Source organism: Rhamphochromis sp. 'chilingali' (assembly GCF_963969265.1).
Source record: "Rhamphochromis sp. 'chilingali' genome assembly, chromosome: 1".
Lineage (NCBI taxonomy): Eukaryota > Metazoa > Chordata > Actinopteri > Cichliformes > Cichlidae > Rhamphochromis > Rhamphochromis sp. 'chilingali'.
In genome coordinates, this window is record NC_137929.1 from 57,175,329 (window position 1) to 57,203,234 (window position 27,906).

Consider the following 27,906-nt stretch of genomic DNA (forward strand, 5'->3'; position numbering starts at 1 on the left):
AACCACCTGTGTGTGTGTGTGTGTGTGTGTGTGTGTGTGTGTGTGTGTGTGTGTGTGTGTGTGTGTGTGTGTGTGTGTGTGTCTTTAGGATGAACTAGAAAATAACATAAATGTCTTTATTTATATTCTCATTTGCTGTTTGTATTTCTACATTTGTTTTCCGTGGGTGGAGACAGTCTGGAGCATGAATGTCTATCAGATGAGCCATAACTGAATTCCAGTCTGATTGGTTCCGCGTGACTTCAGAAACCAGCTGGGCCAAAAGTAGCTGTCCAATCGCCCAGTATCCACGTTAGCTCCTCCTCCCAGTGCAGAAAACACCCACCACAGTCAGCTGTTGCCTCAATCGGGACTTCCCCGTCAATGCTGCGAGTCCGCGCTGCTTCGGCTTTTCTTTATATTTTCAGATTCGGAGATTATTCTTAGATATATTTGGAATATACGAAAGGCTTTCCAATGGAACAAGACGAGCAGGTGAAGCATCTGCGTCCCACCACGGGCTATGGAGAGAGGTTCAGGCTCACCCTGACCACTCACAAGTCCTTTTTGGAACAAAGATGGCGACGTCAAATGTCATTTCGAGGCGTTGGACGTAAGGGGTGGAGCCCCGCATTGGAGGCTCCACCCCAGAATAGCACGTCACTGTGCCCTGTGACGTGCTATTCTGCCTTACCGGTGCCCAAGTGGAATTTTATGCTTCCTCGACGGATCCTCGACTTCCTCGACGGATCTAATGCAAAGGAAGTATGGCTACGATGCCCTTGGTTCACGCTGCACTCCTCTCGACTGTGGTTTTTTTGGTCTCTGCGTTTAACGGTAAGTTGGGGTTATTTGTTAAGACGTTCCTCCTCGGTGCAGTCTGACATTACTATATCACTGTAGATCGGTTATACAGAATTTGTAAAAGTACACTTAAATATCGCTTCACCTATTCTGATTCAGTTACGGGTGGGAAGAACTGCACATTTAACGCATGAAGAAAGAGTGGGGTTATCACTTAGTACAAGTTCTCTTATGGCGGTTGGGCAGTGTTGGTCCGGAGGGGGTGCACTGATTGGTTGGGCATGTTAGGTGTGCGTAAATGACAAGTAAGTAGTGACCTGTGTCGTATTTTGCCTTTGTTGTGTCAGTACTGTAGTATGTTACCATTTAGGAGCTAATGTAGTCCATAGTTGGAGCGGTAGGCCACGCATGCAACGCGTGAGTTCACCCTCATTTCATATGCTAACTTATGTTGTTAGCTTGCCCCCGGTTTAGCTTTGTTGACGCATGTACGGTCGCTCGTATGTCCATAATGTCATTCCTGTGTTATCAGACCTTCTCTGTATGTGATGCTTGTGATTGTTTACTTTGAAGTAGCGGAGTTTGTAGCGAACAATTAGGTACGTGGATTAATAAAATGTAGTCTGACCGGAAGTATGGCGTCCCGCTTGCCCTTCACAATAAGTGCATTATAGCGGATTATAATGGGGGACGCTTTTATTTTGTATAACTACCGGAAGTAGTTCCTGTGTACTGACGGTTGCTTAACTTCGCGCTAATGCTATTTAGTTGAATAGTGTGAGCAGTTTGAAGTGTATTATATTTTTCTGATCTTTATATTTGATTATGTTAACTATGTTGTATTATGTTTATATTTGAGTATTTGACTTGTCTATTCTCTTTATTTATTGTTATTTCCCTTGTTTATTTCCTTTGTAGGAAACCACACACACACACCCAGACACACACTTATGTACACCCGCTGTGTTACAGCCCCAGAAATTAAGCGGTGACAATAAAGTGCCTCAAACGGAACCTCAAGCTCCCTCCTTCTTTCGTACTCTATTTGGCCTTAAGTAGTGTTCTGGCCGACACACCGGGGTGACCGTAGTGCTCAAAGACTGAATCAGTGCCACACAGGTTTATTTGCTAAATAAATCAGATTATAACCAAAAACCACAGTAACAGAACTGATTTGCAAATTTCTGAATCCCCCTGTTACTGAAAAAGAGCTGTGTATTTATCTTTAGTTTTTAGTTTCAAAAGGAAATCGTGCATTATAGGAGGGGGACGCACACATTTTGGCAGATGCAGCCACACAGCCTGATAAAATCTATAGAGGGGTAAACCCAGGTTAATTCACTGGGGTGCGATGTGATGACATGCTCACGTCTGGTTTTACACTGTTATAGTATCAAAGTCTTTGTCTGAACAAACTGTTCCCGTCAGATTATTGTAGTGCACAGTTTAAGGTAAATAGTCTTCCGCACGGTACATTACAATGTCATGAAATTAGCATTAAAATGCGTTTTTTCAGCTTTTGTGATTTGTTTCAGTGACTTCAGATCAGTAACAAGTAGAGTAAAGAAACGTAGCCAGACAAGTGTCTCCTCCTCCTCAGAACGCTCTTGTGGATGGGGGAACAATTTTTGCTGGAGGTAACTACTTTGGCACAACAAATGTGAAGAAACATGCAAAAACGTACAATGAGCAGCATCTTTCAAACTTGTCCATGCCTTAATTCTCATGTGTTCTTCATAGTAGTAGCAAATGCATAAAAATAAGGCTTTTATCAAAATACTCAAAGAAGAAATTTTAGATTTTAACTGTATTTACAGAGGCTTTAGAGCTTTTCCTACTGATAAAAACCTCATGGCCGTTCATACTACACAAGGAAGTGACCACAGACTTTAATGTTGCTGGATTCTCCACATATTTAAAGTCTCCTTTGATAACACACATCACTGTGTGCTAAATTTCAGTATCCAGTGTGTGCTGTAATTCATCTATTTCCCCAGATGTCAGTCTGTTTGCAGCTCTTGATGATTAGATTGCACAAAGGAGTAAATAAGCTTTTTAATGTCTACAACCCAAACTGTGTCCTCTCATTCAGACCAGAAAAACATCACAGCTGGACAGAACATCACTCTGCCATGTCGAGCTCCAAACAACAACAAAACCATCATAGTTATGGAGTGGAGCAGACCTGACCTGGGATCAGAATATGTCCTTTTTTATCAAAATAAGCAGTTTGATCCAGATCACCAGCATCCATCTTTTAAGAACCGGGTGGATCTGCAGGACAGACAGATGAAGGATGGAGACGTGTCTTTGATTCTGAAGGATCTGATGATTAATGACACTGGAACATACGAGTGTGGTGTCATCCAGAACCGTACAGAGGGTTTGAAGCTCATCATCAGCATCACACTGAGTGTTGTTCCTCCAGGTGAGTGAGTAGAGTTGAGTGTGTGTGTGATCAGAGGTGAAGCTGCTTCCTGCTTGTTGATGTTTGTTTCTAAAGATGTTGTTGATGAGACTTTGTAGAAAGCAGCTGGTCTGAGTGATGTGATCAGAGTGCAGTAGATAATGTCTGACAGCAGTTTGAAGAGGAAATGGATTCTGTTCTGTTCTTCACTCATCACCTACCTGACAGCTGACACCTCACACCTGTTTCTCACCTGCAGGTCAGACACACACAGAGGATGGAGGGAAGGAGGATGGAGGGAAGGAGGATGGAGGGAAGGAGGATGGAGGAGAGAAGAGTGGATCTGTTGGACTAATAGCTGGTCTGGTAATTTCCGCTGTGCTTCTTGTTGCTGTTGTTTTTGGATTTTTGATCTACAGAAAACATAAGAAGCAGGATCAGGATTCATACCAGCCTCCTGTTGAAATGCACCGTGTTTGAAATGTCTCAGAGCTTTTCCAAATGAGCTCTCAGTCTCCTGGTTATGCGTCAATTTCCCATCGTTGTCACTCAGCACAGTAAAAAACAGATCTGAGGACGTGTTTTGTCATGAAAAGAGGTTTTTATAAAGGGGATTTATTTCTGTGAATGAAAAACCGACTGAAATCCTGGATTCTGTTCTTCTCTCACCACCAGCTCACACCTTCTTCTCACCTGCACGTCCTCCAGGAGGACATGGAGGGTTTGTGGCACTGGTAGTGAGTCTGTCAGTTTTGGTACCTAATGATTTGATCTGTAAAAAAAGAAAAGGGAATGGTGCTGAATATGTGATTCCTGCTTCTCAGAGATCCTGTTAAAGTCTAAAGACATTGGGAGGGTTTCACACTGTTTGGAGCAGGGAAACAGGTACTAATGGTGCAATCTTTCTACGTAGCACTTTTAATTCTTATTCCTACTTTTATTTTTTCATGTCTATTTAAGTGCTATTTATGACACTATGTTTGCACTGAAGCACCGCAGCAATTTCCTAATGTTGTAAACCTGCTCAACATTTGGCAATAAACCCCTTTCTGATTCTGATACTGGTTTTGTTGTTGTTGCTGTTGTGTTTTTTTTTTTTTTGTTTTTTTGTTTTTTTTTTTGAACAACACAGTCGAGATTCACATTGTCCTCGCAGTGAACCGCAGAATCAAATGTCTGAGATCTTTCTACAGCTGAATTATGAATCTCCTGCTGCTGATCACAGAGACAGAAATCGTCTAAAAACGCACAGAGGCCACCAACACCCCACAAAGGTCCCTGACTTCACTGACAGTCTGGGGGGAAAAAAGCATTTTTCTGAGGTCTGAGGTGAGGCTGTCTCACATAGTTAACCTGCCAAGACCTGAACTTTTTCATGGCATTTTTAATTTCTCGTTGCTATTTGGGCTGATTGGGACCTGATGAATGTAAAAACAAAGAATTACCTGATTTCCTTTTTTTTTTCTTTCTTTATTTTTGTTTTTGAGAAAAGTGAGATCGCTTAATTATCCATGTTTCACTTATCTTAACTGCACTACTGTATAATCTATATTATTGCTAATATATATTGTAATATATCTATATCATGGCTGAAGCACTTCTGGATGGATGCAAACTGCTTTTCGTTGCCTTGTACCTGTGACATGTGCAATGACAAAGTTGAATTCTATTCTGTTCTATTTAATTCTATCCACATACGTTTGTTTGACATTTTGATAAAGTAGCAGTTTAATGTCCTCGTACATGGATATTAAGAAAATTGTGTTTTGGTCTAGATCAGGGGTCTGCAACCTTTCACATCCAAAGAGCCATTTGGACCCGGTTTCCACGCAAAAGAAATGAAGATAACACTGTGTATTTCTTTTTACCTTTATGCTTTGTGTGAATACTAAGGTGTGTTGCTTATGAAATCCATTAAGTGCTACAAAGAAAAATAAATTTTATTTATGTAATGAACACATTTTGAACTCTTAAAGAAATATAACAAAAGGAAAGACGCCCAGCTGAACTAAAATGATCCATGTAGCAAACAAAAACTGTTGTGAGCCTAAGTTGTGTGGGCATCGAAGGACTACCTAGTGCAAAGAATATACATGATACAGATGTGCATAAGCTGACTACTTCTTTTTCTACATATACCGGTGTTTGAAAAATGAACAGTGAAAGCAACAGCAAAAAGAAAAACAGATCCGTCAGGCTGGACTGAACAAAGTGATATTTTATTGGCAAAACTTTTAATGAATTTTTAAAAAACATTTTACTGTTGTGTGAAATCAATAAACTCTTATTTTAGCAAAAATATCAAAAACATTTTACACACTGAATGTTTGCAGAACTTATTTACATAGTAAGTATTTCAAGCTCCATGTCTAGCATAAGTTACTTGCACTGGTGTCTTGGGACAACTCCATCTCGTCTCACTTAACCCGTTTTTGAACTAATGCTGTGTTCTGGTAATTTGACAGCATACATGCTACTGCAAACAGTTGGTTGATATTGTAAACAGGTGACATGGTGATGATGCCATCAAAAAGTTTGTTCTGTTTGATCCTCCTAATGACTCGCTCCACATGTAGCCCGAGTCTGACTGTGGCCTGCGTCTCCTTAACCTGGTTCTTCTTCTGCTTAGATACAAAAGGGGGGCGGTACACTTTGCATTTACAACCATCTGTGATCAGGAAGCCCTTATCCACCATCACTGCCATGTCTTCAGTCAACTTCTCAGCAATGCCTGATTGTTTGAATAGTTCCTTGTCACTAACCGAACCTGCGTACAGATCAGAGATGAATGTGACTGGACCATGTGGAGCTATGCCAACCAGGGCTTTCATCGTGCAGTGGGATTTGTACGAAGAGTACGTTTCACTCTGGAGAAGTGGTGAGGATGGTGTCTGACACCTCAGCTCTGTACAGTCAAGGATCACCTGGGTGTCTGAGAAACCTTTGAATTCCTTAGGGAGGTAAGCTTGCACTTCTGCACGTGTAAGCCAGATGCACTGAGACCCCAGTGCAGTGGCAAGAAAACTTGTCCATGTTGCAATGATGCTGCTCACTGTGGACTGGTGTATGTTGAATCGATGAGCCAGGTCCCTCTCCTTCAGACCAACAGACAGGAAAACCAGGAAAAGAAAAAACTCGTCGATTGGCTGGAGCAGCTGCCTCTGAAAGGTTGAAACAAAAGGGAAAAGGTTACTCCTTAATCTATGAACTAGTACGATCATGCTTTTCTTGGCTAAATGTTTTGTAAGATAAGACAGGATAGGCCCTTATTAGCCCCACACGTGGGAAATTTGTTGAGTTACAGCAGAAAGTGGCAAAAATTCAGAAAAACAATGGGATAGGATAAGAATAAGACACTGTGTACAATAGAATAAAATACTTTATAGATCAGAATAAAATCTGATATTGTCAAAGTAAATGGTTGCTGGAATGGTTATGCACACCATACTGTACTGTCAGGGTTGAATTCTTTTATTTTTCTAGTAAATAAAGTTGTTTTTATTATCTTTATATACAAACTGCAAACGTCCTCATATGAGTTGTAGGACAAGTCTTAGTGGGACTTGTTAACAGTCCTACTAAGGGGCAGGTCAAATGTCAACGGCACTGCATCCATGTTTATGATCGCGTCCGGTCCGATGGAATATTCGTTTAACTTTCTTTGTGTGAATTTGCGCAAGTTTGTTATTTTCTCTGCATAGTCGGGGGGGAGTTGCTGACACACAGTCGTCCGCGCCCTGATGGACAGTCCTTTTCGTTTTTTCGTTGGCGACTATTTTGGCTTTCAGTCAGATCTGCACAGTTGAAACACCTCACCCATTTGCTCTCTGTGTGTTCACCCAGTCTTCAATACATTTGGGCCATCTGCTCTTATTTCCTCTGAAAGCTGTTTTCGTCTTTTGGACTGAGCCAGTTCATCACGCTGGAGTCTCCAACGTCTCACCATTGATTCGTTTATGCCAAGGGTACGTGCAGCAGCTCTACTTCCCCTCGCTGAGAGCTTTAATTTGAAAGCTGCATCATATGCATTTCTTTTCTTTGCCATACTGAGGGTTTGTGAATGAAAGCTTCCTTTGCTCCTGTAATACTCCTCTTGCTAATCAAGTTTGTTTTTCGCGCTACTTCGTACGGGACTACGTTGCCTTTCGGACGGACATGTGACCAACATACCACTCTTGTCCCCCGATACTGTGTGTCTGATCACATGCCCTTCTGCCAGCCAACGTAGTGCCGTACAACAGCAGAACAAACAAAACAAATCCTCTGAAAGCCACAGGGTTCAAAGCTTGTGCAAAAAGTGGCGGCTTGTAGCCCAAAAATTACGCTACATAAACACAATGCCATCGCACCTCTAGTTCCAACTACCAACAAAGCCATAGCATACCGTTTGTGTGCGTGCAGGTGTCAACACTTCTTCGTCCGTGTTGGCAGCTGACTTGGCTCTTGAAGCCCGGATCATCTTATAGATGCAAGGCTCAATCAAAACCCAGAATGCCACCAAATGATCATAGCTTGGAAATCTATTCACAAGAGAGACAAACATCGTGTCAATCATTAATTAACATCACTCATGAAACATACAGTCAGCAGATAAAAAGTAAATATCTGTTGTTTTCATGAAGACTGGAAACACTTGAACTTCGATGTACCTGGTATAGAATTGGATGTCAGTGTCAGAGCCAGCAAACCGCTGTAACCCAAACTCTCGCTGGACACGTAACTCCTGTATTTCCTTCCTCAGACTCTCCACGTCTTTGGACAGGTCTTCTGCTGATGGCTCAGGGACTGAGCAGTAGTCATGATCTCTTGTAACGCTGTGCTGACCTTGATCCCCAGGATGAACTAGCTCAGGGGGTTCTCGCTCCGTTCTCTCCCAAACACTACTCGGCGTTGGTTCGACTTTATAATTATTCCACTGAAAAAGTGTCGGGACAGCACCTTTAATAAGCCACCTTCGACCATCAAGGGTTGTTGGTCCTGCATCCTTGGCTGCTGGGTCCCTGATAAGAGAGAAAACAAAATCATGTTCATTTTTTTTTGTTGACTTTTGTAGAAAATGGGCCATGTTTCTGGTGACAGTGGGGAAGGAAAAACTCCCTTATAACAGTCAGAATCGAGAGGGTGGGGAGGCGAGGAAGACAGAACAAAAGGCACGCTGTGGCAAGATTAATAATAACTAATGATTCAATTCAGACAGGTGTATAAATGCACAGTGGGTGAAAATGTGATTAATAAAGAGTGCATTATGTGCTAAGGGTTTAAACAGCTCCAAGAATTAGAAGAACCTACTTAAAACAGTTTTAAAGTAAAAATCATTTCTGTGTTTATTGTAGTTTTTTTTTTAAGTTTTCCCACCACCTAAAGCAGGGTTAAAGTAACACAGTTTCACTATCATGTAGCGTTAGTCTCACCTCACCCAGCCTCAATATGCTTACTTGAGAGCACTCCTCGGAATTAAGTCACACCCAGAGAAAGACTTTGATATATTCACCTTGCAGGGATGCCTTCTGCAGATAGCTTGATTTGTGCTATCCGTTGTAGCTTTGCTGTCTGTCTTCTGTTGAACACATCCAGTCTCATTTTTCTTCTTATCTTCTCTGCAGATGCCTTCTCTGCCTTTCTGCCTACACAATAAACATTTCATTATTTCTACTTTTGAGCTTGCTAACTAAGAAAACACGACATAAAGCCCACTATGCATGCAGCTATGTGGTTTTCCATCATCAGAAACCACAACGATAGTCTAGTAAATAATGAAAACACTTATGTTAGAAAGCTTATATAAAAGTTGCCCGATACAAAATGATGGGAACAAGCGGAATACGCCGGCTGGAAGGTCCCATCTTTCAGTCTTGTTTTGCTTACTCCTCCTTCAATGGTGCTACTCAGTTTAGTTCACCTAATGCGGTAAAAGGAAGTAATTTTCTTTTTTCCTCGTCTATTTGTACAACCTGGGGCGCAACAGTTATCAACAATGGTTAACGGCGTTCACCACGGCAGCCGGATGCTGCCAAAATAGCGACGCCTGGAGGGGGAGGGGGCGAGCCTGTGTGACGTCATCTCCCGGAGCCTGAACAGAGGTCGCTGCTCCCTGCGCAGTACCACAAATACTACCAGTTTCGAAATAAGAAATCGCATCCAGTTTACTAATGGCTGGGTGCAAATCTGGCTGTTTTCAAGCCGCTAAACTGTGAGTACGTCTCATTCAAACCAAGTTAAGTCAGCTGGAGTGCGTGGAGTATAATAGCCAAGATAAGATAACCTTCATGTCCCACACAAATTAGTTTTGTCACAGCAGTTAGTGGACAGTGCAAAAGTTATATAACAAAAATTAGAATACAATAAGAATAAAATTCTGTACACAACTGTACAGAATAGAACAAAATAAAAATACTATATACAGTAGAATAAATAGAATAAGATATACAATAGGATGAAACAGAATACAAATTCTATGTACAACTGAGTGAAAATACAACGATGCCAGAAAGGAGTATTGTCCACCCTCCACCACAATTAATGTTATACATTTATCAATGAACTGCAAATATCTCGTTGTCATATTATGTGTCCATAATTGTAAAGTAGATGCAAACTACTACATTGACAATCGGGCAAGATATTACTTTAAACCCATTGTTGTCCTCCATGCACACAGGGGAAACTTTCAGCGGTTTTCACATTAAGGCCGTTTGAATCCTCAAAACTTTATGTGGCGATTGCCGGACACTAAGAGCATTTTTTTTGAATTAGGGATTGGGGTTTGGGGTGGTGTTTACCTCCGACTAGTGCTCTTTGTTGTTGTCCTTGCGTTCGTCGTCTTTTTTCGGAGTTCATGTGTAGCGTTGGTACCCAGTCTGGATTTGTTTGATCCATTTCATAGGCAGGCTTCCCTACAGTGGTGCGACAGAATTAGCGAATCTTTACATAGCACGTGTCTGCAAAGTCACTCAATACGATGTTTGTTCGGATTGTATAACCGAGCGCATCAACAATAAAATTATTAAGCTATAAAGAGTGATGTAAACATACTACATTTTCACTTACCGGAGTGAAAATGTCGGGAGCACACCAACAGATATTTAGAGATGGAAGAGAACTGGAGATCAAGTCGTCCCACGGCTGCTATCCAGGCTAGACGCCTTCTTTTGGTAACATCCGATACATGAGCTCCTTCACGTTGCTTCCAGGTTGGGAAAGCATAAAAAGACAATCCAACCTTATTCCCGTGCCGGTCGTAAGATCGAACATTGCAGCCGAGCACACAGCAAGTACGAACCATGGCTATGCTATCGCTCCTAGCTTAGACCCCCAAAATGGTGAATCGGGCCAAAATCCTTTCCACGCCCACCCCCGTGACATCACGCTCCGAAGCCCTATATGGCGCATCAGCCCAAAAGACTTTCCACGCCCACCTCGTGACATCACGCGCCCAAGCCCTGTAAGATAGTGATGTTTTTTTTTTTTTGTTTTTTTTTTTTTTCTTTTATTAGTAATATAAACATACAAACAAAATGCACCATATATTACAGATTCAGAGAATAAACATTTCTTACATATTAGCAACTTTCATATATAGTGAAAATAAAATATAAAGATGGGGTCACATAAATTAACAGATTATTAACTCACTAAATCAAAATCTTCTACAAAGGAAACAAAAAAAGCAGCCTTTTTCTTTTTAACTAAAGTCAAAGATTTAACCAACAGGTTTAGGTCGTTTTTCCAGTGAGCCAGTGTTGGTTTAATCTTAAAAAAGCGACATTTATGTATAAAATACTTACACAAGATTAATAACACATTAACACCATAATTAGCTTTCTTTTCTTTCAAAAACACTCCAAACATTATCATATTTAAGGTAAATGGGGTAATTTGAATCCCACTGGAATAAAGCCAGGTATGAAAATCCAACCAAAATATTTGTATAAAATTGCACAAAAAGAATAGATGGTCCAAATCCTCCTCTTCTGTTTCACAAAATACACAATTACCCGTTTCTATTTTGAATCTATCACTAAGGAGTCTATTTGTCGGGTAAATTTTATTCAAGATTTTAAATTGGACTTCTTTCCCTTTAGGAGGGATAGGGAAGGTGATATAATCAGTTCTTATTTTTTCAATTTCTTCCCTTTGGAAATCTTTTAATATGTAATTACGTCTAAGTAAATTTGAAGAATAAAGACTCCTTAATGAAGATCTAAGAAACTTATTGTTGCATTTAACATCACAAAATCGAATACCATCTATATATAATTGCCTTAACTTGGGGGAGATGTCAGAATATATTATATCATTTACAACTATGTTTTTAAGTGACAATGGAATGGATTTTATAACCCGATTAAATTTACTTTTAGAACATTGGATATTAAACTTTTGGCAAAAATCTTGATGTCCTAGAACATGTCCTTCCTCATCTACAAAATGGGCAATTGCCCAAACACCTTTTGATAACCAATCTTGAATAAAAATAGATTTTCTGTTCATCAGTATATATCTATTGTTCCAAATTGGGCTATTATGTGGAGTGAAATTATGTTTAAATAACATTTTCCAATAAAGAAGGACCTGTTTATGGAATTCAGAGAGTTTAGCAGGTAGCTTAGTAATTTCAAAGTCACACTTTAGGAGAAAGTCGATACCCCCTAGTGTGTTAAAGACCTTACTTGGTATAAAAAACCAAATGGAGTGTGGATTATTTAGGAAGGATTTTAACCATTTAAGTTTCAAAACACCATTCATTATGTCAAAATCAATTGCGTTTCCACCGCCTTCAATGTATGGTTTAACCAAATCATCTTTAGATATATAATGGCACTTATTCCTCCAAATAAAATTAAAATTCAAGCTATTAATTGTTTTAATAACTTTATTCGATATTGATAGAGAGTAAGCTGGATATATAAATCTAGATAAACTATCCATTTTGGTTAATAATATTCTTCCAAAAATTGTGATGTCTCTTTGTAACCACTTATTTAGGATTGTCTTACATTTGTCAACATTATCTAAAATATTTACTTTTTCTAAGACTTTGTGATCTTTTGAAATTGTGATGCCCAAATATTTTACCTCCCTCTTCACCTTTATATCGTACAGTAATTGTGAATTACACTCCTTTAATGCCAATAATTCACATTTATTTAAATTTAACTTTAAGCCTGAAGCTTTTGAGAATGTAGTGATTATTTGTTTTACCAGGGGAATCTGATGTTCATTTTTTAAGAAAAGAGTAGTGTCATCCGCAAGTTGACTAATTATTAAAGAATTGTCCATAATCTCAATTCCGGCAACGCTGCTGTTTTTAATTAGAATTGCGAGCATCTCCACAACCATTATGAACAACAACGGAGAGCTTCCACACCCTTGCCTAATTCCTCTTTTGACGCCAAATCTTTTACCAGTGCCATAGCCTAATGACACAGAGCTATTTATATCATTATACAGTATATCTATTATCTTCCTAAATTTATCCCCAAATCCAAATCGAGTTAGTGTTTCTAAAATAAAAGGATGTTCTACTGAATCGAAAGCTTTATAAAAGTCCAAGAAAAGAATAAAACTGTCATCACTAATCAGATCATTGTAGTCCAGTAAGTCTAAAACCAATCTGATATTATTATGAATGTTCCTGTCTTTCAAAAACCCTGATTGTGTCTCACTAATTATACTTGAAACCCCTTGTTTGAGCCTTGTTGCAACTGAGCTAGATTAAATTTTATAATCTGTATTTAATAAAGTTATGGGCCTTAAGTTATCCAATTGTCGTTTATCTTTGTTTGGTTTAGGAATTAATGTAATTAATCCTTGTTTCATGCTAGACATCAATTCTCCCTTTTCAATACTGGCCAGTATAGCTTTGAATAAAATTTCCCGTAAGTCTTCCCAAAAAAATTGGAAGAAATTAACTGTCAGCCCATCTGGACCAGGGGATTTATTAAGTGCCATTTTCTTAACAGATGCATCTAACTCTTCAATTCTGAAGTCAGATTCACATAATTCCTTAAATGATTCATCAATTTTAGGGATCAGATTATCTATTTGATCAAAAAAGACATCACAATCTGCTTGGGAGAACTGTGAGGAGTATAAATTGGAATAGAATGTATAAGTTTCATTCTCCAAAATTTTAGGGTCGTCACATTCAATGCCATCAATTAACAGAGAAGATATAAAATTTCTTTTCTGTCTGCTCTTTTCTAAATTAAAAAAATATGAAGAATTTCTTTCCCCCTCCTCAATCCACTTGGCCCGTGAACGCACAAAAGCTCCTTCTGCTTTATTTAGGTAGAGCTGATCTAATTTAGTTTGCAACTCCATAAGTTTACTCCTTTCTTGGGTATTTAGATCATCTTTACTACAGCAATAAGTAATTTCTTGGAATAATTTACATTCATATTCTCTTTGCTTTTGACTTATGTTTTTACTGAATTGAATACTAAATTCTCTAATTTTGAATTTAATGAATTCCCATTTATTGATATATCCTACAATTAGATGATCAGCCATAATATCTTTTATAATTTTTTTGACTATGTTGCAGTAAAGATAGTGATGTCCTGTGTGTCGAAGCGTGTGTCAGGGGAGTTTTTGGGAAGCACGTATCGAGGCTCGCTTTGATTACGTATGCAGTGACGCTCGAGGCCTCGCGGGCAGTCCGTACCACGTGACTGATTCAGGGACTGGCTCGCCGGTTCGCGCCAGATTCGAAATAAAATGGGCAGCAAAACACAGCTGATTCCCCATCACACTGTTGTGGAATTGGACTACGTACGTGCTACATAGTTGAGTATTTCTTCTTCGATGGAACCAGCAAGGAAGAGATTTTTTTTTTAATTTAATCTCCTAATAAAGTATGCACACAGTAATAAATGTCACAAATGATAAGTACCATAATATAAATAAAACTATAGATCCTATAATCTGATTTCTGTATTTTAGTTTATTAAAAAGTGAAGCGCCACACAGTTTGTGTGATTATCCAGATGTACATAAGCATGATTACACAGTTACACAATCATACCAAAATTCTGTCCTGATAGTTTCCACTTTCTCTTTTGTATCACACATACTGAGACAATATTCGGGATAAATAACAATGAAAACAATTCATTTATTCAGTTTAGAGGTTTACACATCACATCAAAGAGCCCGTTTCACTTGAATCGTCCACTTGATGGCGCAGTAGAGCAAATGAATCATCCCAATGCTTTGACCATGAGTCGACCAGTGTGATGGAAAGCTTCAGTTCATCACGAGGCTTCATCTTATGGAACGCCAGGACTGCCATAATGAATGAATTAAATACATGACTAAATAACTGAGTATCATCCTTAAAAAAAAGTTTTAGTGTGTTTGTACAGGTGGCTACAGAACTGGATCAACATCCTCCACAAGCACAGCGGCCGGAGCAAAATGATAGATTAACATCATTGGAACTACACCCAGCCCGTGTTTTGACTGAATATTACACAGCTTCACTCCATGTACACCTTACACTGAAGAACAAGCTTCGAGGGCAACCGATCTCTCCCTGAAGACAAAATGCAGTTCGAGAGCAACAGTGTCAACTTCAAGACTCAACAATGTGAACACACAGCAACACTGCCCTAAACCCTAAAGGGTTCAGCAGCATGTACAAATACCATGGATGGATGGAAGTATGCGCTCCCAATCACAAGCTGGGAGGTTTGCCAGCGACATCACTGTGTGTGAATGGACTTGAGAAGACTGTCTGAGTTTCACATTTGCCATACTGGGAGCTGAAAAGGCAAAGGAAGAGACTGAAAAGAGTGAAAGACAAAAGGCAAAGCTGAAGAAGAACGGCCCACTGGGCCCCTCACACGCCACAACTGTGAACTGCTGCAGATTCAGGAGAGAGACAGAAGCTGTGAGAAATGGAGAGCATGGAGGAAAAATGAAGTCTGTTGTTGTTAATGTGAGAACACGTGAAAATTGGGTTGGAAAACTGTGGCCGGCTGTCTTGTGGAGGTTGATAAAGAGTCCGTAGGATTGCAACAAAGGTAAAAATAAAACGCACACAAACACACATAAACAGAGAAATGTGAAGGAAAGGCAGCTTTAAGGACACGCCCTGCTGAATCTGCAGCTCCACTGCACACAGCCATTAAACCTGCCTACTAACACACACATGCAATGAAGATCAGCTTGTTATCTGTCATCAGTGTTAAAATTGTGCAAATTTCACAGACACTTGTTATCAAATGCTGAGTGTATCCACTGCTGACAAATAACCCTCTAGGGTTGCAGGACAAGAGTTTAACTTTTGTGAAGGGAAAAAAAGAGATTCTGGTTTGACCAACCAGTGATCAGACAATAAATTTAGTTATTAATATAGTAAATTGTGAGATGCTTTCTGCATTATTGGTGCAGCACAAGTAATTTACTGTATGAAGGAAATTCTCTTTTGTGATAATATTTTGAACATGCATTTCTGTTGTCCTGTCAACTTAGTGGGTTAATAGCTGATTTGCAAATTAGTTGATTGTTACTAGATCAGGGAAGGATGACAGTATTATAAAACAAGTGAATAAGATGTAACAGAGGGTAGAGTTTCCTGTTTCTGATGTATGGGTGAAGCTTGCACCCAGATACACACTCTGATTACACGAGAACAAACTTTTTTTGTGAAATACATGATGACATGTTACATGTTTTATGTTTGGGGAAGAAAAAAAAGGAAAGAAAAATTCAATGAAATGATTGGGTCTGTGAAAATGAAAAATAAGTTTAAAAAAAAAAGCACAGACCTGGGGAAGAAATCCACATTCCTGTGATAAAACATTGATATGAAGTGTTTAGGAAGTTTTTCATGGTGAACATTTGTGTTGTGTGAACTCTGCAGCTGCTAATGAAAAACATTTTCTCTGTGTATTTAGCAGGTGAAACTAGGTCAGTTGACCCCAGACTTTCCAGAATTGGAAATATTCGGGAGCACTTGTGGGCAACCAGTAAATATGATGTGGGAAAATGAACAAAGGTAGTGACACTTAAGTCTGATTTCAGACCATGTAAGCATCAGTTGTTAATTAAAGCCAGAAGCAGTGACTGCAGCACTGCATGGCAGGTTCTAACCCCTACAGCCTGTTATTTCACCTGAAGGCAAAACTTTTCCTGTTATTTTTCCGGTAGATTTTGGGGTTTTTGTTTTAGTACCAGGCTGATTCTGCCAGTTAGAAAAAGAAAAACAACCCAAACCTAAGAGAAAGACTTTTTTTTTTTTTTTTTTTACACTTAGACATGTCCGGGCCTAAAATCTTTTTGTTTTTGTAACAGTGCACTTAGGGAAAAACCTGCCAGGTATCATCCCTCTGGGTGTGATATTTTGTGTGTTGATGTTAAAAGCAGGCCTGCAAGATTGGGAGCAAAAGTGCTATAACATACTTTAATTGAGAGCAAATATAAGGTGAGCTTCTCAAGATTACAATTGGCTTCTGAGAAAATTCACCTACATAAGATGCTGACCATATTAGATGGGAAATCCTGTGTTTAAAAGGATTGTAGCGATTCAATTCATTTCAATGGCAAGAAGAATTGTTTTTGTTTTTGGAATGATGAAATATTGCTGTCAGTGGACATTTAAATTTGTGCGCGGTTTTCCACTATCAGCAATGATCGTTATGAATGCATGTGACTAGATGAATACATGTGATTGGTATAAATGCAAATGCAAAGGACTGTGGCTGGACTGATGATGTGGACTAAATGTGACTGACTTGAAATTCAGAAGACGGTAACTATTCTAGGATTGGTCACTTTTAATGCCTAATCCACCCCAAACAGTGAAAAAAAAAAGGGTGGATGTATGTGTTTTTGTTTGCTTGTTTTTGCAGAAGCAGAAGGATGACAGAGACCAGAGGAGGAGAGACTGTATGTTTACATGAGTGTGGGCAGACTTAACCCTTTAGCTGCTACTTTTCTGTTTTACTGATTTTGTGTGAAGAACACTGTTTTTACTGGCTGCTTGTTGGTTATAGTAACACTCTGTATTGTTGGAAAATGTCAAATGTTAGAAGTTGTCAGAAAACATAGCGGCCTTGAAGAGCGTGCAGAGAAGGCCAGCCCACATCAGCAGCAGTTAAGCTATGCTCTGATGAACGGCTTTCACCCACCCACTGCTGACTTCATTAGGAAACAAAATTTTAATCAAAACACAGACGGGTCTGTTGAATGCATGAATTGGGCCTGCCGTGTGCTACTCCGGAGGAGACGCCCTGATGTTGCATTGGCAATGATCTAACTAACCCTTTTCTTTAAGAAAGGAGCCTAGTTCTGATGAGTTGACTCATGGGAGTGTCGATGCGTCAAGAGGAGGAATTCCAGGTTTAACATGAAACAATGTTTTGTGTTTTCCATGAGTTTTTCATGACGATTTTCTCCATGGCTTTTTACTGTGACTTGTGGGATTAACATGTTATGGACAGGTATTAAACTTCTACAGGTGGTACACCCATGTTCGGATGAGTGTTTGAAAACTTATAAGTGAAGTTCACAAAACTGAAAGGAAAATGTGGATTGATGTTGGTTGATATATTTTCCAAATGGTTAGAAGTTTTACCTTCTAGTAGGGAGATACAGGTGCAGTGGCCAGAGAAATGCTGGAAGGAATCATCCCAAGGGTGGAATCAGAGATTGAGACTGGGTGCTGATCAGAAGTCTTCAGAGACCCAGCGAGAAGTAGGAAACAGTCATAGCAGAGCTGAAAGCCCAGGCAGTAGTTAAGGTCAAAGGTCGTGCGGTTTGGGGCCCTACTAGTCATTATGAGAAGGTTCCAGAACCACAGCAATAACCATAAAGCTGCACTGGAACGAGAGGGTGAGGGGTGAAAAGAGCGCCCTCCTCCAAAAAGAGCATGCCAAGCTCCAACTCAGCGACTGCAGAGCAGACTCTGTGGCACCTAAGAGGGATCATGAATGCAGATGACACCTTATTAAACAATCAGGCAGTTGTGCCGGAAGTAGTTCCGTGTGGTTTTGTGTTAAGGGGGTCGTTGGTGTGACATTTCTAATCATCTTATAACTGCATTTACATGACTCTGTGAACATCACAAACTCTGTTAGAGTCCTGAGCCTGAGCAGAAGTGACTGGAGTAGTTTTAGCATGCACGTTTTACAGCAACCTAACTAATAATTATTTGTGTATATTTTGTAGACTGATTTTCTAGCATGTCAGTTCCTGATGTGTAAGTGCATTAGGCCCTCACTGTCCGAGTAAACATAGTAACAACAGTTGTGAGTTCTTTTGACATGTGTACTCAGCTTTGACATGTTGTTTGACACCCTAAAGTAGGATTTTGGGTTCATCACAATTCAGTGAGGGATTTTGATAGGTCTCAAACATGCTGGAAGCACCTAAAGAATGAGGTTGTTCTTCTAGAGTTAAATGTGGTTGTTTTGGTTTCCCCAATCACTAATGTGAGGACAGTAAAGATAATTGCAAATGCCTTTGAGAGGGTTTACACTGTTTAAATGGGTCTACAGTAGTAAAGAGTACAGCACAATGCATAGAGTGTTCAGCTCCAGATTGTACTGGATGCACCAGAGTACCAGCCGCTCAACTTCCTGCCAGTATGCAGACTCATCACTATCCTGAATGAGGCCAATGACGGTGGTGTCGTCTGCAAACTTTAGGAGTTTAACAGCCGAGGTGCAGTCGTTAGTGTAGAGGGACAACAGTAGTGGTGAGAGGACACATCCTTGAGGGGCACCAATACTGAGGGACCGGGTTTCAGAGGTGATCTCCCCCAGCCTCACTTGCTGCTTTCTATCTGTCAGGAAGCTGGTGATCCACTGACAGGTAGCTGGTGAAACGCTGAGCTGGGAGAGTTTGGAGGAGAGAAGTTCAAGCACAATGGTGTTAAAAGCCGAACTAAAGTCCACAAACAGGACCCTGGCATAAGTTCCCGGGCGGTCGAGGTGTTGCAGAATGTAATGCAGCCCCATGTTCACTGCATCATCCACCGACCTGTTTGCCCGGTAGGCAAACTGCAGAGGGTCCAGCTGGTGGCCTGTAATGTCCTTCAGATGGGCTAACACCAGTCGTTCGCAGGATTTCATGACCACAGACGTCAAGGCGACAGGTCTGTAGTCATTCAGTCCTGTGATGGCGGGTTTCTTGGGAACAGGAATGATGTTTGAGCGTCTGTTGAAGATGCGAGTAAAGATGGGAACCAGCTGTTCAGCACAGGTTTTGAGGCAGGAGGGTGAGACACCATCTGGTCCGGGGACTTTCCTGGGCTTCCGTTTCTGAAATAGTCAGCTCACATCCTCAGTGTGTATTCTGAGTTTGAGGGAGGAGGAGGAAAGGGGGGTGAGAGGTGTGATGGAGGGTGTTGAGTCTGGATTGGAGAGGGCAGTGGTGGTCGTTGGTCTGGAGTGGGGAGGGTGGTGGTGGTCGTTGAGACTGGATTGGGGAGGGTGAGGGTGAAGGGGGGAGAGGTGGAAGATGTGTTGGGGGTCAATGTCTGAAGCAATGTCTCTGGGGAAGGGAGGGTGAGGCGGGGAGTCTGTCCGTCTCAAACCTGCAGTAAAACACGTACCATGGTCACGCAGTCTATTCTTGAAAATAATTTGTGCATCTTCACTTTTATTTTCGGTTCCACATGTGGCAAAAGTTTTGTGTTGCCTTAACTTACACCCTGTAAATTTAATAATCTATACTTCAAACGTGGGGATGGGGACTACTTTTTGTTTTTATTTGCTGACATAACCAACTCTGTCTAAAAATAAACCTCTGACATGTTTAAACATATGAAGAATGGGATGTAGTATCCTCTAACTACTTGGTTAAAATAGTGTTAGAGAAATAAACATATTCTTATAGCAATGTGCATCACTGTAATTATAAAACATGAACCATCTAAAATGGTCCCACCAATGTGTAGTCCTACTTAGAATAATCCTTTAATTGTCCCACAAGGGGAAATTTGGTTGTAACAGCAGCCACTTGCACAATCACTTCTGCGTTATAGTCATCCCTGCCCCACTGTTTCCGCAGTGGTTAAACAGTGGCGATGTTCTACACCCGCTGCCTACAAGAGCTCCCAAAATTGAACAACTGCCAGAAAATTAGATAAAGGATTTACGTTGTGTGCTGCATCACAGATGCACAACTACGAGGGTAAGAAAACAGAAATTAACCGACAAAAAATAACGTTGGCCAACGTCAAATTTAAACATTGCGTTACTCCTCTCTGCTTTATCACACCCAATTTGACTGGTCAGATAGTTTAATCAACATGTGTTTGGGTGATCAGAAGCAAATATACATCAAGTTAATACTGCAAACATACAACATCTAAATGTCTGTGAATGACTGAGAACCAGTCACCCAGGTCATTGTAGTCAAAGGAGCTTTCAAAGAAAAGCGTCTGGACTTCTTTAAGTTTCTACATTTAATGAATTTTTAAAAAACATTTTACTGTTGTGTGAAATCAATGAACTCTTATTTTAGCAAAAATATCAAAAACATTTTACACACTGAATGTTTGCAGAACTTATTTACATAGTAAGTATTTAAAGCTCCATGTCTAGCATAAGTTACTTGCACTGCTGTCTTGGGACAACTCCATCTCGTCTCACTTAATCCGTTTTTTAACTAATGCTGTGTTCTGGTAATTTGACAGCATACATGCTACTGCAAACAGTTGGTTGATATTGTAAACAGGTGACATGGTGATGATGCCATCAAAAAGTTTGTTCTGTTTGATCCTCCTAATGACTCGCTCCACATGTAGCCTGAGTCTGACTGTGGCCTGCGTCTCCTTAACCTGGTTCTTCTTCTGCTTAGATACAAAAGGGGGGCGGTACACTTTGCATTTACAACCATCTGTGATCAGGAAGCCCTTATCTACCATCACTGCCATGTCTTCAGTCAACTTCTCAGCAATGCCTGATTGTTTGAATAGTTCCTTGTCACTAACCGAACCTGCGTACAGATCAGAGATGAATGTGACTGGACCATGTGGAGCTATGCCAACCAGGGCTTTCATCGTGCAGTGGGATTTGTACGAAGAGTACGTTTCACTCTGGAGAAGTGGTGAGGATGGTGTCTGACACCTCAGCTCTGTACAGTCAAGGATCACCTGGGTGTCTGAGAAATCTTTGAATTCCTTAGGGAGGTAAGCTTGCACTTCTGCACGTGTAAGCCAGATGCACTGAGACCCCAGTGCAGTGGCAAGAAAACTTGTCCATGTTGCAATGATGCTGCTCACTGTGGACTGGTGTATGTTGAATCGATGAGCCAGGTCCCTCTCCTTCAGACCAACAGACAGGAAAACCAGGAAAAGAAAAAACTCGTCGACTGGCTGGAGCAGCTGCCTCTGAAAGGTTGAAACAAAAGGGAAAATGTTACTCCTTAATCTATGAACTAGTACGATCATGCTTTTCTTGGCTAAATGTTTTGTAAGATAAGACAGGATAGACCCTTATTAGCCCCACACGTGGGAAATTTGTTGAGTTACAGCAGAAAGTGGCAAAAATTCAGAAAAACAATAGGATAGGATAAGAATAATAATATAATAAGAATAAGACACTGTGTACAATAGAATAAAATACTTTATAGATCAGAATAAAATGTGATATTGTCAAAGTAAATGGTTGCTGGAATGGTTATGCACACCATACTGTACTGTCAGGGTTGAATTCTTTTATTTTTCTAGTAAATAAAGTTGTTTTTATTATCTTTATATACAAACTGCAAACATCCTTAAACGAGTTGTAGGACAAGTGTTAGGACTTGTTAACAGTCCTACTAAGGGGCAGGTCAAATGTCAACGGCACTGCATCCATGTTTATGATCGCGTCCGGTCCGATGGAATATTCGTTTAACTTTCTTTGTGTGAATTTGCGCAAGTTTGTTATTTTCTCTGCATAGTCGGGGGGGAGTTGCTGACACACAGTCGTCCGCGCCCTGATGGACAGTCCTTTTCGTTTTTTCGTTGGCGACTATTTTGGCTTTCAGTCAGATCTGCACAGTTGAAACACCTCACCCATTTGCTCTCTGTGTGTTCATCCAGTCTTCAATACATTTGGGCCATCTGCTCTTATTTCCTCTGAAAGCTGTTTTCGTCTTTTGGACTGAGCCAGTTCATCACGCTGGAGTCTCCAACGTCTCACCATTGATTCGTTTATGCCAAGGGTACGTGCAGCAGCTCTACTTCCCCTCGCTGAGAGCTTTAATTTGAAAGCTGCATCATATGCATTTCTTTTCTTTGCCATACTGAGGGTTTGTGAATGAAAGCTTCCTTTGCTCCTGTAATACTCCTCTTGCTAATCAAGTTTGTTTTTCGCGCTACTTCGTACGGGACTACGTTGCCTTTCGGACGGACATGTGACCAACATACCACTCTTGTCCCCCGATACTGTGTGTCTGATCACATGCCCTTCTGCCAGCCAACGTAGTGCCGTACAACAGCAGAACAAACAAAACAAATCCTCTGAAAGCCACAGGGTTCAAAGCTTGTGCAAAAAGTGGCGGCTTGTAGCCCAAAAATTACGCTACATAAACACAATGCCATCGCACCTCTAGTTCCAACTACCAACAAAGCCATAGCATACCGTTTGTGTGCGTGCAGGTGTCAACACTTCTTCGTCCGTGTTGGCAGCTGACTTGGCTCTTGAAGCCCGGATCATCTTATAGATGCAAGGCTCAATCAAAACCCAGAATGCCACCAAATGATCATAGCTTGGAAATCTATTCACAAGAGAGACAAACATCGTGTCAATCATAATTAACATCACTCATGAAACATACAGTCAGCAGATAAAAAGTAAATATCTGTTGTTTTCATGAAGACTGGAAACACTTGAACTTCGATGTACCTGGTATAGAATTGGATGTCAGTGTCAGAGCCAGCAAACCGCTGTAACCCAAACTCTCGCTGGACACGTAACTCCTGTATTTCCTTCCTCAGACTCTCCACGTCTTTGGACAGGTCTTCTGCTGATGGCTCAGGGACTGAGCAGTAGTCATGATCTCCTGTAACACTGTGCTGACCTTGATCCCCAGGATGAACTAGCTCAGGGGGTTCTCGCTCCGTTCTCTCCCAAACACTACTCGGCGTTGGTTCGACTTTATAATTATTCCACTGAAAAAGTGTCGGGACAGCACCTTTAATAAGCCTCCTTCGACCATCAAGGGTTGTTGGTCCTGCATCCTTGGCTGCTGGGTCCCTGATAAGAGAGAAAACAAAATCATGTTCATTCTTTTTTGTTGACTTTTGTAGAAAATGGGCCATGTTTCTGGTGACAGTGGGGAAGGAAAAACTCCCTTATAACAGTCAGAATCGAGAGGGTGGGGAGGCGAGGAAGACAGAACAAAAGGCACGCTGTGGCAAGATTAATAATAACTAATGATTCAATTCAGACAGGTGTATAAATGCACAGTGGGTGAAAATGTGATTAATAAAGAGTGCATTATGTGCTAAGGGTTTAAACAGCTCCAAGAATTAGAAGAACCTACTTAAAACAGTTTTAAAGTAAAAATCATTTCTGTGTTTATTGTAGTTTTTTTTTAAGTTTTCCCACCACCTAAAGCAGGGTTAAAGTAACACAGTTTCACTATCATGTAGCGTTAGTCTCACCTCACCCAGCCTCAATATGCTTACTTGAGAGCACTCCTCGGTATTAAGTCACACCCAGAGAAAGACTTTGATATATTCACCTTGCAGGGATGCCTTCTGCAGATAGCTTGATTTGTGCTATCCGTTGTAGCTTTGCTGTCTGTCTTCTGTTGAACACATCCAGTCTCATTTTTCTTCTTATCTTCTCTGCAGATGCCTTCTCTGCCTTTCTGCCTACAAAATAAACATTTCATTATTTCTACTTTTGAGCTTGCTAACTAAGAAAACACGACATAAAGCCCACTATGCATGCAGCTATGTGGTTTTCCATCATCAGAAACCACAACGATAGTCTAGTAAATAATGAAAACACTTATGTTAGAAAGCTTATATAAAAGTTGCCCGATACAAAATGATGGGAACAAGCGGAATACGCCGGCTGGAAGGTCCCATCTTTCAGTCTTGTTTTGCTTACTCCTGGCTCCTTCAATGGTGCTACTCAGTTTAGTTCACCTAATGCGGTAAAAGAAAGTACTTCTCTTTTTTCCTCGTCTATTTGTACAACCTGGGGCGCAACAATTATCAACAATGGTTAGCCGCGTTCACCACAGCAGCCGGATGCTGCCAAAATAGCGACGCCTGGAGGGGGAGGGGGCGAACCTGTGTGACGTCATCTCCCGGAGCCTGAACAGAGGTCGCTGCTCCCTGCGCAGTACCACAAATACTACCAGTTTCGAAATAAGAAATCGCATCCAGTTTACTAATGGCTGGGTGCAAATCTGGCTGTTTTCAAGCCGCTAAACTGTGAGTACGTCGTCATTCAAACCAAGTTAAGTCAGCTGGAGTGCGTGGAGTATAATAGCCAAGATAAGATAACCTTCATGTCCCACACAAATTAGTTTTGTCACAGCAGTTAGTGGACAGTGCAAAAGTTATATAACAAAAATTAGAATACAATAAGAATAAAATTCTGTACACAACTGTACAGAATAGAACAAAATAAAAATACTATATACAGTAGAATAAATAGAATAAGATATACAATAGGATGAAACAGAATACAAATTCTATGTACAACTGAGTGAAAATACAACGATGCCAGAAAGGAGTATTGTCCACCCTCCACCACAATTAATGTTATACATTTATCAATGAACTGCAAATATCTCGTTGTCATATTATGTGTCCATAATTGTAAAGTAGATGCAAACTACTACATTGACAATCGGGCAAGATATTACTTTAAACCCATTGTTGTCCTCCATGCACACAGGGGAAATTTTCAGCGGTTTTCACATTAAGGCCGTTTGAATCCTCAAAACTTTATGTGGCGATTGCCGGACACTAAGAGCATTTTTTTTGAATTAGGGATTGGGGTTTGGGGTGGTGTTTACCTCCGACTAGTGCTCTTTGTTGTTGTCCTTGCGTTCGTCGTCTTTTTTCGGAGTTCATGTGTAGCGTTGGTACCCAGTCTGGATTTGTTTGATCCATTTCATAGGCAGGCTTCCCTACAGTGGTGCGACAGAATTAGCGAATCTTTACATAGCACGTGTCTGCAAAGTCACTCAATACGATGTTTGTTCGGATTGTATAACCTCCGAGTGCATCAACAATAAAAATCATTAAGCTATAAAGAGTGATGTAAACATACTACATTTTCACTTACCGGAGTGAAAATGTCGGGAGCACACCAACAGATATTTAGAGATGGAAGAGAACTGGAGATCAAGTCGTCCCACGGCTGCTATCCAGGCTAGACGCCTTCTTTTGGTAAGGTCCGCTATATGAGCTCCCTCATGCTGCTTCCAGGTGGGGAAAGAATGAAAAGATAAACCATTTCCAAGCTTCTTCCCTTGCCGGTCGTGTGATCGAACATTACAGCCGATCACGCAGCAGTTACGAACCATGGCTGATGTGTGTGCTTTCGCTCCTCTTTCGCTTGAGCCCTGAAATATGGCGCATCAGCCCAAAAGACTTTCCACGCCCACCCCGTGACATCACGCGCCAAAGCCCTGTAAGATAGTGATGTCCTGTGTGTCGAAGCGTGTTTCAGGGGAGTTTTTGGGAAGCACGTATCGAGGCTCGCTTTGATTACGTATGCAGTGACGCTCGAGGCCTCGCGGGCAGTCCGTACCACGTGACTGATTCAGGGACTGGCTCGCCGGTTCGCGCCAGATTCGAAATAAAATGGGCAGCAAAACACAGCTGATTCCCCATCACACTGTTGTGGAATTGGACTACGTACGTGCTACATAGTTGAGTATTTCTTCTTCGATGGAACCAGCAAGGAAGAGATTTTTTTTTAATTTAATCTCCTAATAAAGTATGCACACAGTAATAAATGTCACAAATGATAAGTACCATAATATAAATAAAACTATAGATCCTATAATCTGATTTCTGTATTTTAGTTTATTAAAAAGTGAAGCGCCACACAGTTTGTGTGATTATCCAGATGTACATAAGCATGATTACACAGTTACACAATCATACCAAAATTCTGTCCTGATAGTTTCCACTTTCTCTTTTGTATCACACATACTGAGACAATATTCGGGATAAATAACAATGAAAACAATTCATTTATTCAGTTTAGAGGTTTACACATCACATCAAAGAGCCCGTTTCACTTGAATCGTCCACTTGATGGCGCAGTAGAGCAAATGAATCATCCCAATGCTTTGACCATGAGTCGACCAGTGTGATGGAAAGCTTCAGTTCATCACGAGGCTTCATCTTATGGAACGCCAGGACTGCCATAATGAATGAATTAAATACATGACTAAATAACTGAGTATCATCCTTAAATAAATGTTTTAGTGTGTTTGTACAGGTGGCTACGGAACTGGATCAACGTCCTCCACGAGCACAGCGGCCGGAGCAAAATGATAGATTAACATCATTGGAACTACACCCAGCCCGTGTTTTGACTGAATATTACACAGCTTCACTCCATGTACACCTTACACTGAAGAACAAGCTTCGAGGGCAACCGATCTCTCCCTGAAGACAAAATGCAGTTCGAGAGCAACAGCGTCAACTTCAAGACTCAACAATGTGAACACACAGCAACACTGCCCTAAACCCTAAAGGGTTCAGCAGCATGTACAAATACCATGGATGGATGGAAGTATGCGCTCCCAATCACAAGCTGGGAGGTTTGCCAGCGACATCACTGTGTGTGAATGGACTTGAAAAGACTGTCTGAGTTTCACATTTGCCATACTGGGAGCTGAAAAGGCAAAGGAAGAGACTGAAAAGAGTGAAAGACAAAAGGCAAAGCTGAAGAAGAACGGCCCACTGGGCCCCTCACACGCCACAACTGTGAACTGCTGCAGATTCAGGAGAGAGACAGAAGCTGTGAGAAGTGGAGAGCATGGAGGAAAAATGAAGTCTGTTGTTGTTAATGTGAGAACACGTGAAAATTGGGTTGGAAAACTGTGGCCGGCTGTCTTGTGGAGGTTGATAAAGAGTCCGTAGGATTGCAACAAAGGTAAAAATAAAACGCACACAAACACACATAAACAGAGAAATGTGAAGGAAAGGCAGCTTTAAGGACACGCCCTGCTGAATCTGCAGCTCCACTGCACACAGCCATTAAACCTGCCTACTAACACACACATGCAATGAAGATCAGCTTGTTATCTGTCATCAGTGTTAAAATTGTGCAAATTTCACAGACACTTGTTATCAAATGCTGAGTGTATCCACTGCTGACAAATAACCCTCTAGGGTTGCAGGACAAGAGTTTAACTTTTGTGAAGGGAAAAAAAGAGATTCTGGTTTGACCAACCAGTGATCAGACAATAAATTTAGTTATTAATATAGTAAATTGTGAGATGCTTTCTGCATTATTGGTGCAGCACAAGTAATTTACTGTATGAAGGAAATTCTCTTTTGTGATAATATTTTGAACATGCATTTCTGTTGTCCTGTCAACTTAGTGGGTTAATAGCTGATTTGCAAATTAGTTGATTGTTACTAGATCAGGGAAGGATGACTGGATTATAAAACAAGTGAATAAGATGTAGCAGAGGGTAGTTTCCTGTTTCTGATGTATGGGTGAAGCTTGCACCCAGATACACACTCTGATTACACGAGAACAAACTTGTTTTGTGAAATACATGATGAC

The 27,906-nt window shown here is 40.7% G+C and overlaps 3 protein-coding genes across 3 annotated transcripts; 1 reads left to right on the forward strand and 2 right to left on the reverse strand.

Moving 5' to 3' along the window:
* The first annotated feature begins 212 nt into the window (after positions 1-212).
* Positions 213-3,783, forward strand: LOC308407012 (uncharacterized protein). The gene is made up of 3 exons (XM_080898383.1): positions 213-816; positions 2,876-3,211; positions 3,450-3,783. Exons 1-3 carry the CDS (start codon positions 747-749, stop codon positions 3,668-3,670), a joined length of 627 nt encoding a protein of 208 aa, XP_080754509.1. The 5' UTR covers positions 213-746; the 3' UTR covers positions 3,671-3,783.
* Positions 3,784-4,272: 489 nt separating this feature from the next.
* LOC308406986 (uncharacterized protein) lies at positions 4,273-10,545 on the reverse strand. Its single transcript, XM_080898342.1, has 6 exons — positions 10,238-10,545; positions 9,970-10,083; positions 8,682-8,814; positions 7,840-8,190; positions 7,575-7,710; positions 4,273-6,351 (listed from the first exon to the last, which is right to left on the reverse strand). The coding sequence occupies exons 1-6, from the start codon at positions 10,470-10,472 to the stop codon at positions 5,608-5,610; spliced, it is 1,713 nt and encodes a 570-aa protein (XP_080754468.1). The 5' UTR covers positions 10,473-10,545; the 3' UTR covers positions 4,273-5,607.
* A 4,176-nt stretch (positions 10,546-14,721) lies between these two features.
* On the reverse strand, positions 14,722-25,858 carry LOC308406971 (uncharacterized protein). Its single transcript, XM_080898315.1, has 6 exons — positions 25,441-25,858; positions 25,169-25,282; positions 23,876-24,008; positions 23,035-23,385; positions 22,771-22,906; positions 14,722-21,533 (listed from the first exon to the last, which is right to left on the reverse strand). The coding sequence occupies exons 1-6, from the start codon at positions 25,679-25,681 to the stop codon at positions 20,790-20,792; spliced, it is 1,719 nt and encodes a 572-aa protein (XP_080754441.1). The 5' UTR covers positions 25,682-25,858; the 3' UTR covers positions 14,722-20,789.
* Between the last annotated feature and the right edge of the window lie 2,048 nt (positions 25,859-27,906).